Genomic DNA, 14493 nt, shown 5'->3' on the forward strand with positions numbered 1-14493 from the left:
CCTGGTGTGAGAGACTGGGTAGGTGGTGGTACCGGTGGTAACATTACCTTCAGAGTCGGTGGAAGTGTAAGTAGAAGTAGTCAATTCTTCTTCACTGGTGTGAGAGACTGGGTAGGTGGTGGTACCGGTGGTAACATTACCTTCAGAGTCGGTGGAAGTGTAAGTAGAAGTGGTTACTTCTTCTTCACTGGTGTGAGAAACTGGGTAGGTAGTAGTACCGGTGGTAACATTACCTTCAGAGTCGGTGGAAGTGTAAGTAGAAGTGGTGACTTCTTCTTCACTGGTGTGGGAGACTGGGTAGGTGGTGGTACCGGTGGTAATATTACCTTCAGAGTCGGTGGAAGTGTAAGTAGAAGTAGTCAATTCTTCTTCAGAAGTGTGAGAGACTGGGTAGGTGGTGGTACCGGTGGTAACATTACCTTCAGAGTCGGTGGAAGTGTAAGTAGAAGTGGTGACTTCTTCTTCACTGGTGTGAGAGACTGGGTAGGTGGTGGTACCGGTGGTAACATTACCTTCAGAGTCGGTGGAAGTGTAAGTAGAAGTGGTGACTTCTTCTTCACTGGTGTGGGAGACTGGGTAGGTAGTGGTACCGGTGGTAACATTACCTTCAGAGTCGGTGGAAGTGTAAGTAGAAGTAGTCAATTCTTCTTCACTGGTGTGAGAGACTGGGTAGGTAGTGGTACCGGTGGTAACATTACCTTCAGAGTCGGTGGAAGTGTAAGTAGAAGTGGTGACTTCTTCTTCAGAAGTGTGAGAGACTGGGTAGGTAGTGGTACCGGTGGTAACATTACCTTCAGAGTCGGTGGAAGTGTAAGTAGAAGTAGTCAATTCTTCTTCACTGGTGTGAGAGACTGGGTAGGTAGTGGTACCAGTGGTAACATTACCTTCAGAGTCGGTGGAAGTGTAAGTAGAAGTGGTGACTTCTTCTTCACTGGTGTGAGAGACTGGGTAGGTAGTGGTACCGGTGGTAACATTACCTTCAGAGTCGGTGGAAGTGTAAGTAGAAGTGGTGACTTCTTCTTCACTGGTGTGAGAGACTGGGTAGGTAGTGGTACCAGTGGTAACATTACCTTCAGAGTCGGTGGAAGTGTAGGTAGAAGTGGTGACTTCTTCTTCACTGGTGTGAGAGACTGGGTAGGTAGTGGTACCGGTGGTAACATTACCTTCAGAGTCAGTGGAAGTGTAAGTAGAAGTAGTCAATTCTTCTTCACTGGTGTGAGAGACTGGGTAGGTAGTGGTACCGGTGGTAACATTACCTTCAGAGTCGGTGGAAGTGTAAGTAGAAGTAGTCAATTCTTCTTCACTGGTGTGAGAGACTGGGTAGGTAGTGGTACCGGTGGTAACATTACCTTCAGAGTCAGTGGAAGTGTAAGTAGAAGTAGTCAATTCTTCTTCACTGGTGTGAGAGACTGGGTAGGTAGTGGTACCGGTGGTAACATTACCTTCAGAGTCAGTGGAAGTGTAAGTAGAAGTAGTCAATTCTTCTTCACTGGTGTGAGAGACTGGGTAGGTAGTGGTACCGGTGGTAACATTACCTTCAGAGTCGGTGGAAGTGTAAGTAGAAGTGGTGACTTCTTCTTCAAAAGTGTGAGAGACTGGGTAGGTAGTGGTACCGGTGGTAACATTACCTTCAGAGTCGGTGGAAGTGTAAGTAGAAGTGGTGACTTCTTCTTCAGAAGTGTGAGAGACTGGGTAGGTAGTGGTACCGGTGGTAACATTACCTTCAGAGTCGGTGGAAGTGTAAGTAGAAGTAGTCAATTCTTCTTCACTGGTGTGAGAGACTGGGTAGGTAGTGGTACCGGTGGTAACATTACCTTCAGAGTCGGTGGAAGTGTAAGTAGAAGTAGTCAATTCTTCTTCACTGGTGTGAGAGACTGGGTAGGTAGTGGTACCGGTGGTAACATTACCTTCAGAGTCGGTGGAAGTGTAAGTAGAAGTGGTGACTTCTTCTTCACTGGTGTGAGAGACTGGGTAGGTAGTGGTACCGGTGGTAACATTACCTTCAGAGTCGGTGGAAGTGTAAGTAGAAGTAGTCAATTCTTCTTCACTGGTGTGAGAGACTGGGTAGGTAGTGGTACCGGTGGTAACATTACCTTCAGAGTCGGTGGAAGTGTAAGTAGAAGTAGTCAATTCTTCTTCACTGGTGTGAGAGACTGGGTAGGTAGTGGTACCGGTGGTAACATTACCTTCAGAGTCGGTGGAAGTGTAAGTAGAAGTGGTGACTTCTTCTTCACTGGTGTGAGAGACTGGGTAGGTAGTGGTACCGGTGGTAACATTACCTTCAGAGTCGGTGGAAGTGTAAGTAGAAGTGGTGACTTCTTCTTCACTGGTGTGAGAGACTGGGTAGGTAGTGGTACCGGTGGTAACATTACCTTCAGAGTCGGTGGAAGTGTAAGTAGAAGTAGTCAATTCTTCTTCACTGGTGTGAGAGACTGGGTAGGTAGTGGTACCGGTGGTAACATTACCTTCAGAGTCGGTGGAAGTGTAAGTAGAAGTAGTCAATTCTTCTTCACTGGTGTGAGAGACTGGGTAGGTAGTGGTACCGGTGGTAACATTACCTTCAGAGTCGGTGGAAGTGTAAGTAGAAGTGGTGACTTCTTCTTCACTGGTGTGAGAGACTGGGTAGGTAGTGGTACCGGTGGTAACATTACCTTCAGAGTCGGTGGAAGTGTAAGTAGAAGTGGTGACTTCTTCTTCAGAAGTGTGAGAGACTGGGTAGGTAGTGGTACCGGTGGTAACATTACCTTCAGAGTCGGTGGAAGTGTAAGTAGAAGTAGTCAATTCTTCTTCACTGGTGTGAGAGACTGGGTAGGTAGTGGTACCGGTGGTAACATTACCTTCAGAGTCGGTGGAAGTGTAAGTAGAAGTGGTGACTTCTTCTTCAGAAGCGTGAGAGACTGGGTAGGTAGTGGTACCGGTGGTAACATTACCTTCAGAGTCGGTGGAAGTGTAAGTAGAAGTAGTCAATTCTTCTTCACTGGTGTGAGAGACTGGGTAGGTAGTGGTACCGGTGGTAACATTACCTTCAGAGTCGGTGGAAGTGTAAGTAGAAGTGGTGACTTCTTCTTCACTGGTGTGAGAGACTGGGTAGGTAGTGGTACCGGTGGTAACATTACCTTCAGAGTCAGTGGAAGTGTAAGTAGAAGTAGTCAATTCTTCTTCAGAAGTGTGAGAGACTGGGTAGGTAGTGGTACCGGTGGTAACATTACCTTCAGAGTCAGTGGAAGTGTAAGTAGAAGTAGTCAATTCTTCTTCACTGGTGTGAGAGACTGGGTAGGTAGTGGTACCGGTGGTAACATTACCTTCAGAGTCGGTGGAAGTGTAAGTAGAAGTAGTCAATTCTTCTTCAGAAGTGTGAGAGACTGGGTAGGTAGTGGTACCGGTGGTAACATTACCTTCAGAGTCGGTGGAAGTGTAAGTAGAAGTAGTCAATTCTTCTTCACTGGTGTGAGAGACTGGGTAGGTAGTGGTACCGGTGGTAACATTACCTTCAGAGTCGGTGGAAGTGTAAGTAGAAGTAGTCAATTCTTCTTCACTGGTGTGAGAGACTGGGTAGGTAGTGGTACCGGTGGTAACATTACCTTCAGAGTCGGTGGAAGTGTAAGTAGAAGTAGTCAATTCTTCTTCACTGGTGTGAGAGACTGGGTAGGTAGTGGTACCGGTGGTAACATTACCTTCAGAGTCGGTGGAAGTGTAAGTAGAAGTAGTCAATTCTTCTTCACTGGTGTGAGAGACTGGGTAGGTAGTGGTACCGGTGGTAACATTACCTTCAGAGTCGGTGGAAGTGTAAGTAGAAGTGGTGACTTCTTCTTCACTGGTGTGAGAGACTGGGTAGGTAGTGGTACCGGTGGTAACATTACCTTCAGAGTCGGTGGAAGTGTAAGTAGAAGTGGTGACTTCTTCTTCAGAAGTGTGAGAGACTGGGTAGGTAGTGGTACCGGTGGTAACATTACCTTCAGAGTCGGTGGAAGTGTAAGTAGAAGTGGTGACTTCTTCTTCAGAAGTGTGAGAGACTGGGTAGGTAGTGGTACCGGTGGTAACATTACCTTCAGAGTCGGTGGAAGTGTAAGTAGAAGTAGTCAATTCTTCTTCACTGGTGTGAGAGACTGGGTAGGTAGTGGTACCGGTGGTAACATTACCTTCAGAGTCGGTGGAAATGTAAGTAGAAGTAGTCAATTCTTCTTCACTGGTGTGAGAGACTGGGTAGGTAGTGGTACCGGTGGTAACATTGCCTTCAGAGTCGGTGGAAGTGTAAGTAGAAGTAGTCAATTCTTCTTCACTGGTGTGAGAGACTGGGTAGGTAGTGGTACCGGTGGTAACATTACCTTCAGAGTCAGTGGAAGTGTAAGTAGAAGTGGTGACTTCTTCTTCACTGGTGTGAGAGACTGGGTAGGTAGTGGTACCGGTGGTAACATTACCTTCAGAGTCGGTGGAAGTGTAAGTAGAAGTAGTCAATTCTTCTTCACTGGTGTGAGAGACTGGGTAGGTAGTGGTACCGGTGGTAACATTACCTTCAGAGTCGGTGGAAGTGTAAGTAGAAGTGGTGACTTCTTCTTCACTGGTGTGAGAGACTGGGTAGGTAGTGGTACCGGTGGTAACATTACCTTCAGAGTCGGTGGAAGTGTAAGTAGAAGTGGTGACTTCTTCTTCACTGGTGTGAGAGACTGGGTAGGTAGTGGTACCGGTGGTAACATTACCTTCAGAGTCAGTGGAAGTGTAAGTAGAAGTAGTCAATTCTTCTTCACTGGTGTGAGAGACTGGGTAGGTAGTGGTACCGGTGGTAACATTACCTTCAGAGTCGGTGGAAGTGTAAGTAGAAGTGGTGACTTCTTCTTCAGAAGTGTGAGAGACTGGGTAGGTAGTGGTACCGGTGGTAACATTACCTTCAGAGTCGGTGGAAGTGTAAGTAGAAGTAGTCAATTCTTCTTCACTGGTGTGAGAGACTGGGTAGGTAGTGGTACCGGTGGTAACATTACCTTCAGAGTCGGTGGAAGTGTAAGTAGAAGTGGTGACTTCTTCTTCACTGGTGTGAGAGACTGGGTAGGTAGTGGTACCGGTGGTAACATTACCTTCAGAGTCGGTGGAAGTGTAAGTAGAAGTGGTGACTTCTTCTTCAGAAGTGTGAGAGACTGGGTAGGTAGTGGTTCCGGTGGTAACATTACCTTCAGAGTCAGTGGAAGTGTAAGTAGAAGTAGTCAATTCTTCTTCAGAAGTGTGAGAGACTGGGTAGGTAGTGGTGCCGGTGGTAACATTACCTTCAGAGTCAGTGGAAGTGTAAGTAGAAGTGGTGACTTCTTCTTCAGAAGTGTGAGAGACTGGGTAGGTAGTGGTACCGGTGGTAACATTACCTTCAGAGTCGGTGGAAGTGTAAGTAGAAGTGGTGACTTCTTCTTCACTGGTGTGAGAGACTGGGTAGGTAGTGGTACCGGTGGTAACATTACCTTCAGAGTCGGTGGAAGTGTAAGTAGAAGTAGTCAATTCTTCTTCACTGGTGTGAGAGACTGGGTAGGTAGTGGTACCGGTGGTAACATTGCCTTCAGAGTCGGTGGAAGTGTAAGTAGAAGTAGTCAATTCTTCTTCACTGGTGTGAGAGACTGGGTAGGTAGTGGTACCGGTGGTAACATTACCTTCAGAGTCGGTGGAAGTGTAAGTAGAAGTGGTGACTTCTTCTTCACTGGTGTGAGAGACTGGGTAGGTAGTGGTACCGGTGGTAACATTACCTTCAGAGTCGGTGGAAGTGTAAGTAGAAGTGGTGACTTCTTCTTCACTGGTGTGAGAGACTGGGTAGGTAGTGGTACCGGTGGTAACATTACCTTCAGAGTCGGTGGAAGTGTAAGTAGAAGTAGTCAATTCTTCTTCACTGGTGTGAGAGACTGGGTAGGTAGTGGTACCGGTGGTAACATTACCTTCAGAGTCGGTGGAACTGTAAGTAGAAGTGGTGATTTCTTCTTCACTGGTGTGAGAGACTGGGTAGGTAGTGGTACCGGTGGTAACATTACCTTCAGAGTCAGTGGAAGTGTAAGTAGAAGTAGTCAATTCTTCTTCACTGGTGTGAGAGACTGGGTAGGTAGTGGTACCGGTGGTAACATTACCTTCAGAGTCGGTGGAAGTGTAAGTAGAAGTGGTGACTTCTTCTTCAGAAGTGTGAGAGACTGGGTAGGTAGTGGTACCGGTGGTAACATTACCTTCAGAGTCGGTGGAAGTGTAAGTAGAAGTGGTGACTTCTTCTTCAGAAGTGTGAGAGACTGGGTAGGTAGTGGTACCGGTGGTAACATTACCTTCAGAGTCGGTGGAAGTGTAAGTAGAAGTAGTCAATTCTTCTTCACTGGTGTGAGAGACTGGGTAGGTAGTGGTTCCGGTGGTAACATTACCTTCAGAGTCAGTGGAAGTGTAAGTAGAAGTAGTCAATTCTTCTTCAGAAGTGTGAGAGACTGGGTAGGTAGTGGTACCGGTGGTAACATTGCCTTCAGAGTCGGTGGAAGTGTAAGTAGAAGTGGTGACTTCTTCTTCAGAAGTGTGAGAGACTGGGTAGGTAGTGGTACCGGTGGTAACATTACCTTCAGAGTCGGTGGAAGTGTAAGTAGAAGTGGTGACTTCTTCTTCACTGGTGTGAGAGACTGGGTAGGTAGTGGTACCGGTGGTAACATTACCTTCAGAGTCGGTGGAAGTGTAAGTAGAAGTAGTCAATTCTTCTTCACTGGTGTGAGAGACTGGGTAGGTAGTGGTACCGGTGGTAACATTACCTTCAGAGTCGGTGGAAGTGTAAGTAGAAGTAGTCAATTCTTCTTCACTGGTGTGAGAGACTGGGTAGGTAGTGGTACCGGTGGTAACATTACCTTCAGAATCGGTAGAAGTGTAAGTAGAAGTGGTGACTTCTTCTTCACTGGTGTGAGAGACTGGGTAGGTAGTGGTACCGGTGGTAACATTACCTTCAGAGTCAGTGGAAGTGTAAGTAGAAGTAGTCAATTCTTCTTCAGAAGTGTGAGAGACTGGGTAGGTAGTGGTACCGGTGGTAACATTACCTTCAGAGTCAGTGGAAGTGTAAGTAGAAGTAGTCAATTCTTCTTCACTGGTGTGAGAGACTGGGTAGGTAGTGGTACCGGTGGTAACATTACCTTCAGAGTCGGTGGAAGTGTAAGTAGAAGTAGTCAATTCTTCTTCAGAAGTGTGAGAGACTGGGTAGGTAGTGGTACCGGTGGTAACATTACCTTCAGAGTCGGTGGAAGTGTAAGTAGAAGTAGTCAATTCTTCTTCACTGGTGTGAGAGACTGGGTAGGTAGTGGTACCGGTGGTAACATTACCTTCAGAGTCGGTGGAAGTGTAAGTAGAAGTAGTCAATTCTTCTTCACTGGTGTGAGAGACTGGGTAGGTAGTGGTACCGGTGGTAACATTACCTTCAGAGTCGGTGGAAGTGTAAGTAGAAGTAGTCAATTCTTCTTCACTGGTGTGGGAGACTGGGTAGGTAGTGGTACCGGTGGTAACATTACCTTCAGAGTCGGTGGAAGTGTAAGTAGAAGTAGTCAATTCTTCTTCAGTGGTGTGGGAGACTGGGTAGGTAGTGGTACCGGTGGTAACATTACCTTCAGAGTCGGTGGAAGTGTAAGTAGAAGTAGTCAATTCTTCTTCAGTGGTGTGGGAGACTGGGTAGGTAGTGGTACCGGTGGTAACATTACCTTCAGAGTCGGTGGAAGTGTAAGTAGAAGTAGTCAATTCTTCTTCAGTGGTGTGGGAGACTGGGTAGGTAGTGGTACCGGTGGTAACATTACCTTCAGAGTCGGTGGAAGTGTAAGTAGAAGTAGTCAATTCTTCTTCAGTGGTGTGGGAGACTGGGTAGGTAGTGGTACCGGTGGTAACATTACCTTCAGAGTCGGTGGAAGTGTAAGTAGAAGTAGTCAATTCTTCTTCACTGGTGTGGGAGACTGGGTAGGTAGTGGTACCGGTGGTAACATTACCTTCAGAGTCGGTGGAAGTGTAAGTAGAAGTAGTCAATTCTTCTTCACTGGTGTGGGAGACTGGGTAGGTAGTGGTACCGGTGGTAACATTACCTTCAGAGTCGGTGGAAGTGTAAGTAGAAGTAGTCAATTCTTCTTCACTGGTGTGGGAGACTGGGTAGGTAGTGGTACCGGTGGTAACATTACCTTCAGAGTCGGTGGAAGTGTAAGTAGAAGTAGTCAATTCTTCTTCAGTGGTGTGGGAGACTGGGTAGGTAGTGGTACCGGTGGTAACATTACCTTCAGAGTCGGTGGAAGTGTAAGTAGAAGTAGTCAATTCTTCTTCAGTGGTGTGGGAGACTGGGTAGGTAGTGGTACCGGTGGTAACATTACCTTCAGAGTCGGTGGAAGTGTAAGTAGAAGTAGTCAATTCTTCTTCACTGGTGTGGGAGACTGGGTAGGTAGTGGTACCGGTGGTAACATTACCTTCAGAGTCGGTGGAAGTGTAAGTAGAAGTAGTCAATTCTTCTTCACTGGTGTGGGAGACTGGGTAGGTAGTGGTACCGGTGGTAACATTACCTTCAGAGTCGGTGGAAGTGTAAGTAGAAGTAGTCAATTCTTCTTCACTGGTATTGTTGAATGTGTTAGTGGATTCAATTGATGTAATATTATTTGATATATTTGGGATTGTTACCGAATGTGATGATTCTGTTTCAGTGAATATGGTAGAATTGTTAGAAGTTTCGTAAGCAGTAGTCACACTTAGCGTAGTATTTCCGAACTCACTAGAGGTATTAATTGGTTCTTCCGATGTACCATTAAAGCTGATTGATGATAAATCTGAATAGTAAGATGTGAATTCTGATATGGAAGTGTTAAATGAGTTTGAGTATTCTGTACTTTCAGTTGTGGTACCATTTTCGAACTCACTAGAGGTATAAATTGGTTCTCCCGATGTACCATTAAAGCTGATTGATGATAAATCTGAATAGTAAGATGTGAATTCTGATATGGAAGTGTTAAATGAGTTTGAGTATTCTGTACTTTCAGTTGTGGTACCATTTTCGAACTCACTAGAGGTATAAATTGGTTCTCCCGATGTACCATTAAAGCTGATTGATGATAAATCTGAATAGTAAGATGTGAATTCTGATATGGAAGTGTTAAATGAGTTTGAGTATCCTGTACTTTCAGTTGTGGTACCATTTTCGAACTCACTAGAGGTATAAATTGGTTCTCCCGATGTACCATTATAGCTGATTGATGATAAATCTTGTATAATTGATGAGGAACTATTCGTCCAAATTTCTGATGTAGAAGTCATAGTTGTTTCATCTGGGGTCTCGACTACATAAACGGTTGATGTAACTTCTTCACCTGAATCATTTGTTTCGATTGTGATATAAGTTGATACAGTAGTAGTAAAAGAATTTTCACCGTCAATATAAGTTGTAAGTGTAGTATATCTGAAAGGTGTTTGAACAAAATAAATGGTTTCAGTTGTAGCTTCTCCATCTTCACCAATTATAGTAGTTATTAATGTAGAGTAATAGTTTGTATAATCATTGTCCCAACCAGAATATTGTGTTGAAGTATGATAACGAACTGGTGTGAAAACATAATAGATTGTAACTGTTGTTTCATTGCCATTGTCATCAGTTGTAGTTGTTAGTATGGTAAAATAAGTTGAAGATTGTGAGTTACCCCAAGGAGTGACATTTTTAGTAGTAGATCCACGAATTGGAGTTTGCACATAATAAATAACTTTTTCCCATTCTCCAAAGAAGGTTTCTGAAAACCCATAACTAGTAATTGTTTCAGTATAAACTGTTGAGGTGAAATCATTTTCCCAAGGAACATATGAAATTATACCAGCATCGAATGGAGTAGCTATGTAAAATATTGTCACCAGTGTCTTACCATCAGTCGAAACAGAAGTTGAGTATTGGGTAATGAAGCTACCAGTCCAATCAGTAAATACAGTAGTATAGGCTGCGGTAGTTGGTACAGCAACATAGAATATTGTCTCTGTAGTTTCTTCTCCATCTTTTCCTGTAAATGTGGTTAAGTCTGTGGAGAAAGTACTAGTGGCGTTGTCCTCATTTGCAAAGTAAATGGTAGTAGTTGTGACCCTTGTAGGAGTATTGATTAAATAGATTGTTTCGGTAGTTTCATTTCCTTCAAAATCGGTAGTAGTAAAAATAGTGGTAGATACGGTCGTAGTATAATCTCCAGTCCACCATGATTTTGTAATAGAAGTTGATCTACGAATTGGGGTCTCGACAAGGTAAACTGTTTTTGTCCAATATGCCACAAAATTGAAGTTTTCTTCCAAATTCGTATAAATAGTAGTTAAAATGGTATTGCTAAAAGTCCCTGTCCAAGGAATATAGCTATACTGTGCGCTCAAATGAGGTGTGTGAACAACGTATATAGTTACTGTGGTTGCTATACCGTCCTTTCCTGTATATACAGTTTTTTGAGTTGAAAATGTTGAGACGTAGTCATCATGCCATTCAGTTAAGCTGGTTGAAAATTGTGGGTTTAGCGGAAGTATCACAAAATAAATAATTTGATAGGAAAAGTAGTAGGTGTTACCCAATTTTGTTGTTAATGTAGAATATGTCAAAGTTTGTGTGCCCGATACGGTACCTTGTGAATAACGAGTTGTGGTGATTGTAGCTGCTGGTGTGAAAATATAATACACAGTTTCAGTTGTATCTTCATTATCTACACCTCTTATGGTAGTATAATAGAAAGAAGTTGTAGTGAAAGTAGAATCCCATGGACGAATATAACTAGTGAAAGTTGTAGCATGAATAGGGGTACGGACATAAAATACAGAAGTTTTACGACGCGCGTATATAATACCTTGCCAACCCCACTTTCTTGTGGTACCCGTTGAATAGACTGTTGTATAAGTTCCAGTCCACCAAGTGGTAGTATAAATACCTTTTCCTCTTGGATATTCTACAAAATAAACAGTTTTAGTCGTACTAAATCCATCTGTACCTTCAATAGTAGTACTACCAATAGACCAAGTTAATGTGTACTGACCAGTCCATTCTTGTGAAGTTGTCGTTTTATATAAATCAGTTGGAATAGCCACCCAGTAGGTTGTCTCTGTAGTTTCATTACCCTCTTGATCAGTTATAGTTCTCACAATAGACGAGTACGTGGATGTTACCAATCCAGGGAAAGCACTTTTAGTGGAATAAGTTTGCTCTGAAATACGACTAGGAGTCTGAACATAGAAAATAGTCTCAGTTGTGACATTACCATCGACATCTGTGAAAGAAAACAATGAAGTGCTAAAAGTATAAGTCGCAGAACTTGGGCCAGGAGATGTTGTTCTGGAGACAGTGGTATAATATGGTATATATAAATAGTAATATGTCGTAGTGTTTTTCTTTGAAACGTATACAGAAGTTGAGTAATACGTTGTATAAGTACCTGTCCAAGGTGATGTCACTGTTACACCAGGTCTTCTGTATGTGTGAACATAGTAAATAGTTTGGGTTGTTGTTTCACCATCAGTACCAGTAGTTAACGTTTCATAAATCTGGGTGGTATCGTAATCAGCAGACCATGGTTCTGTCGTAGTTATATAAACTAAGTTCGATGGTATAGCTATTAAGTAAATTGTAGTGACAGTTGTGGAATAGTCGTCACCAACACCGGTTATAAAAGTGGTTGAAAATGTTGTTCTTTCAGAACCCGAAAAAAAACTTATAGTAGTAAAAGTTTTTAAGTCTGCGTTGAATGGAATTTGAACATAGTAAGTGTACACAATTGTCCCGATGTAATCTTCACCTACATGTGTAGTACGAGCTATCGAGTATGTTGTAGTAATTGTATATATACCTTGATCAGTACCTTGTTTTGTAATGAACACCTCACTAAAAGTTTTAGGAACATATAGCACAATTATTGTCAACGTCTGGATAGAACCATCTAATTCGGTGTAAGTTTGATAGTCAGTTCTAGTAACACTAGTGAAAGTGCTAAACCAAGGTATAAAAGAGGCACTTACATAAGGAACGGTACCAGATACATGATAAATAGTCATAATTGTTTCTGAATTGTCACTACCTAAGTAAGTTGAGTAGCTTGTAACAAATGTGTCCTGATAAGGCTTCAAGAAATCAGTATAGTAAACAGTTGTAAAAAAAAGGTTACTAGCAGCTGCAATAACATAAGTAGTTTCTGTGGTACCTATACCATCTTCTCCAACATAAGTCGTTAGCACTGTTGAAATAGTATATTTTGTTGACTCAGAGATTTCAGTTAGAAATGTTGTAGTAGTAGTTTTTGTTATTAATGGAGTATATATTAAATAGTAAGTGATGGTTGTACCCCAATTTACAAAAGTAGTCGTAGTAATTACCTCATCAGTATAAATTGAATCAACATTGGTTCCAATAGTAGAGTACTGAATGGTATCAATTTTTGGAGTATAAATCCAGTAATAGTAATCAGTAGTGGTACCGCCAAAGATACCACCACCATATTTAGTTGAAGAAGTTGAATATGTAACTTCAGCAGTACCTTCAACGTAAGTTTCAGTATTATAGTAATAGTAGTTAGATCCTTTTGCATCAATCAATGATGCTTGAAATAATAATAAAAAGCATAAGCTTTTTGCTAAATTAATTAACTTGAAGTCTATCATCAGTGATTAATTTCTGTTCATCCAGTGAAAAAAAATTATCAAAGAATATCCTTCTAAAAGGTAATTAAAGATATCTGTTCCCTTTATCCTTTTATAAAAATAGGTTCTTGGGAAATGTTTAACTCTAAAATAATTAAACTAGGTTCAAATAAAATTAATTAGGTTAGTAAGTAAGACCTGTTGGTTATTTAATAATGTCATATATTTATATATTAGTTCAAATGATAAATTTGATAAAAAGAATTATTTGGGAATCTAAACTATATTTATATAATAATTTCTATAACTAAAAATTTCATAATAAACATTATTTTTGAAAGGGAAAAAATGGAAAAATACTAAACCAGTTTGCTTTGTAGGGTATGGTATTGGGAATCTATTCATTATTCTTTAGAGGTATGTGTGGATATTCTTTTTCTCTTTCAGTATGTTCAAGGATTCTTAATTCTTTAGACTTACTGCGCTTTTGTAAGGTATCAAAATATTTTCATCGAAAAGGAAAATATTATTGATTGGACGGTTGCGCTAAAAAGATTAGTGTTTATCGTTTTTAGATATTCAACAATTCGGTATACCTATTATATCACTGCATAATTTTATGTATTGGGTATAATTATACTGAATCACACATCATTAAAAACACAATTCATCCCTGAAAGCATTTGAAGGCAGGGAAGTGTCTTAGATATTACTGTACTTCTTTTAATATATTTAGGCTTGACAGTTAAGTGACAGTTCAACAACGGTTGTTGAAAATAAAATTATCGTTCAAAAAATAAAAAGAAATAAAAGAAAACAGTAACTTCAACAGCATTTTTTTATCGCTCGTCATTGACTTTTAGAATCTCAAAACAAAGTCTTTTAAAGCAACTATTATAGTGAAGAGAGAAGAAAAGTCAAAAATAGAAAACAACAGAAATTAAAAAAAGAATATTAAATTGTTGAAAATAGACTAAGCTGTCGGAAAATAATTGAAGGGGCAAAGTACTCAGCTTACTAAGAAATCATTTGAAGAGAAGATTTAATAATGTCGAGACAAATTGCATATCTCCCCAGGGATTTAATGTCCCAGATATTGAACGAATACTAGCAGAACAATTATAAACATAATTCTTTTAATTTCTAATATTTTGTTCCGTGTTCATTTCTTTGTGTCCAAAAACTATGAGAAAAGTATACTATCCAATAAATCACCGTACCCCCTTTATTTACTATTAAAGAAATTTAAGATTTTGTAAATTATATGGTTGAAGCGAAATTTTCGTACAAAATTTATTTTTAAATGTTAATTAAATCTTTTTGAAAAAGGAAATTTCCTTTTCTCTAAGTTTAGGTCCCTTTCCTCTCGCGCACATGCCACACTCTTGTCCAATTGTCGTATTCAGTTGTTTCCTTTTTACACTCTTTTCTTCCCCCTTTTAGACATTGCCTAACAAATAGTTGCAGATTATTTCTTTGGGTTTTCCCGTTTAAAACGAAAGGGACGTACATGTACATGTTCCTTTTCCATTTCTTTTAGACAAAAAAGCTTTCTTCGAAAATAATGGAGAAGCGGGAAAAATTTAATTAAAGCGGAAGGGCATAACCGAGAAATGATTTGGAGGGGCCCTGAGACAAAATTTTAAGATTATATACCACGGACGGGTTTTCCGAAATTAAAGCTTTGAGTTATTCCCCACCAATCTTGTTAAATAGATATTGAGCAACTGTCGGATTTGACAAGAATAGCTAAATGGTTTTAACATGAAACGCACTTAGACTCTAGAGCAGATTATGTTTTATGAAATTTACTCCGAATAATTAGTTTCATGGATTAGTTATATTATCAAGAGCTTCGTCATAATCAAAAATAATATACTTAATTATATTTGAGAACCCATAACCATACAA

The 14493-nt window shown here is 41.1% G+C and overlaps 1 protein-coding gene across 1 annotated transcript; it reads right to left on the reverse strand.

The window, feature by feature from the left end:
* Kpol_332p1 (uncharacterized protein) lies at positions 1 to 12603 on the reverse strand (the record flags this gene model as incomplete). Its single annotated transcript, XM_001642393.1, has 1 exon — positions 1 to 12603. A coding segment is annotated over one exon (12603 nt), but the record flags the coding sequence as incomplete, so codon positions are not given.
* Positions 12604 to 14493: the final 1890 nt, after the last annotated feature.

Source organism: Vanderwaltozyma polyspora, genomic scaffold, assembly GCF_000150035.1.
Source record: "Vanderwaltozyma polyspora DSM 70294 KpolScaffold332 genomic scaffold, whole genome shotgun sequence".
NCBI lineage: Eukaryota > Fungi > Ascomycota > Saccharomycetes > Saccharomycetales > Saccharomycetaceae > Vanderwaltozyma > Vanderwaltozyma polyspora.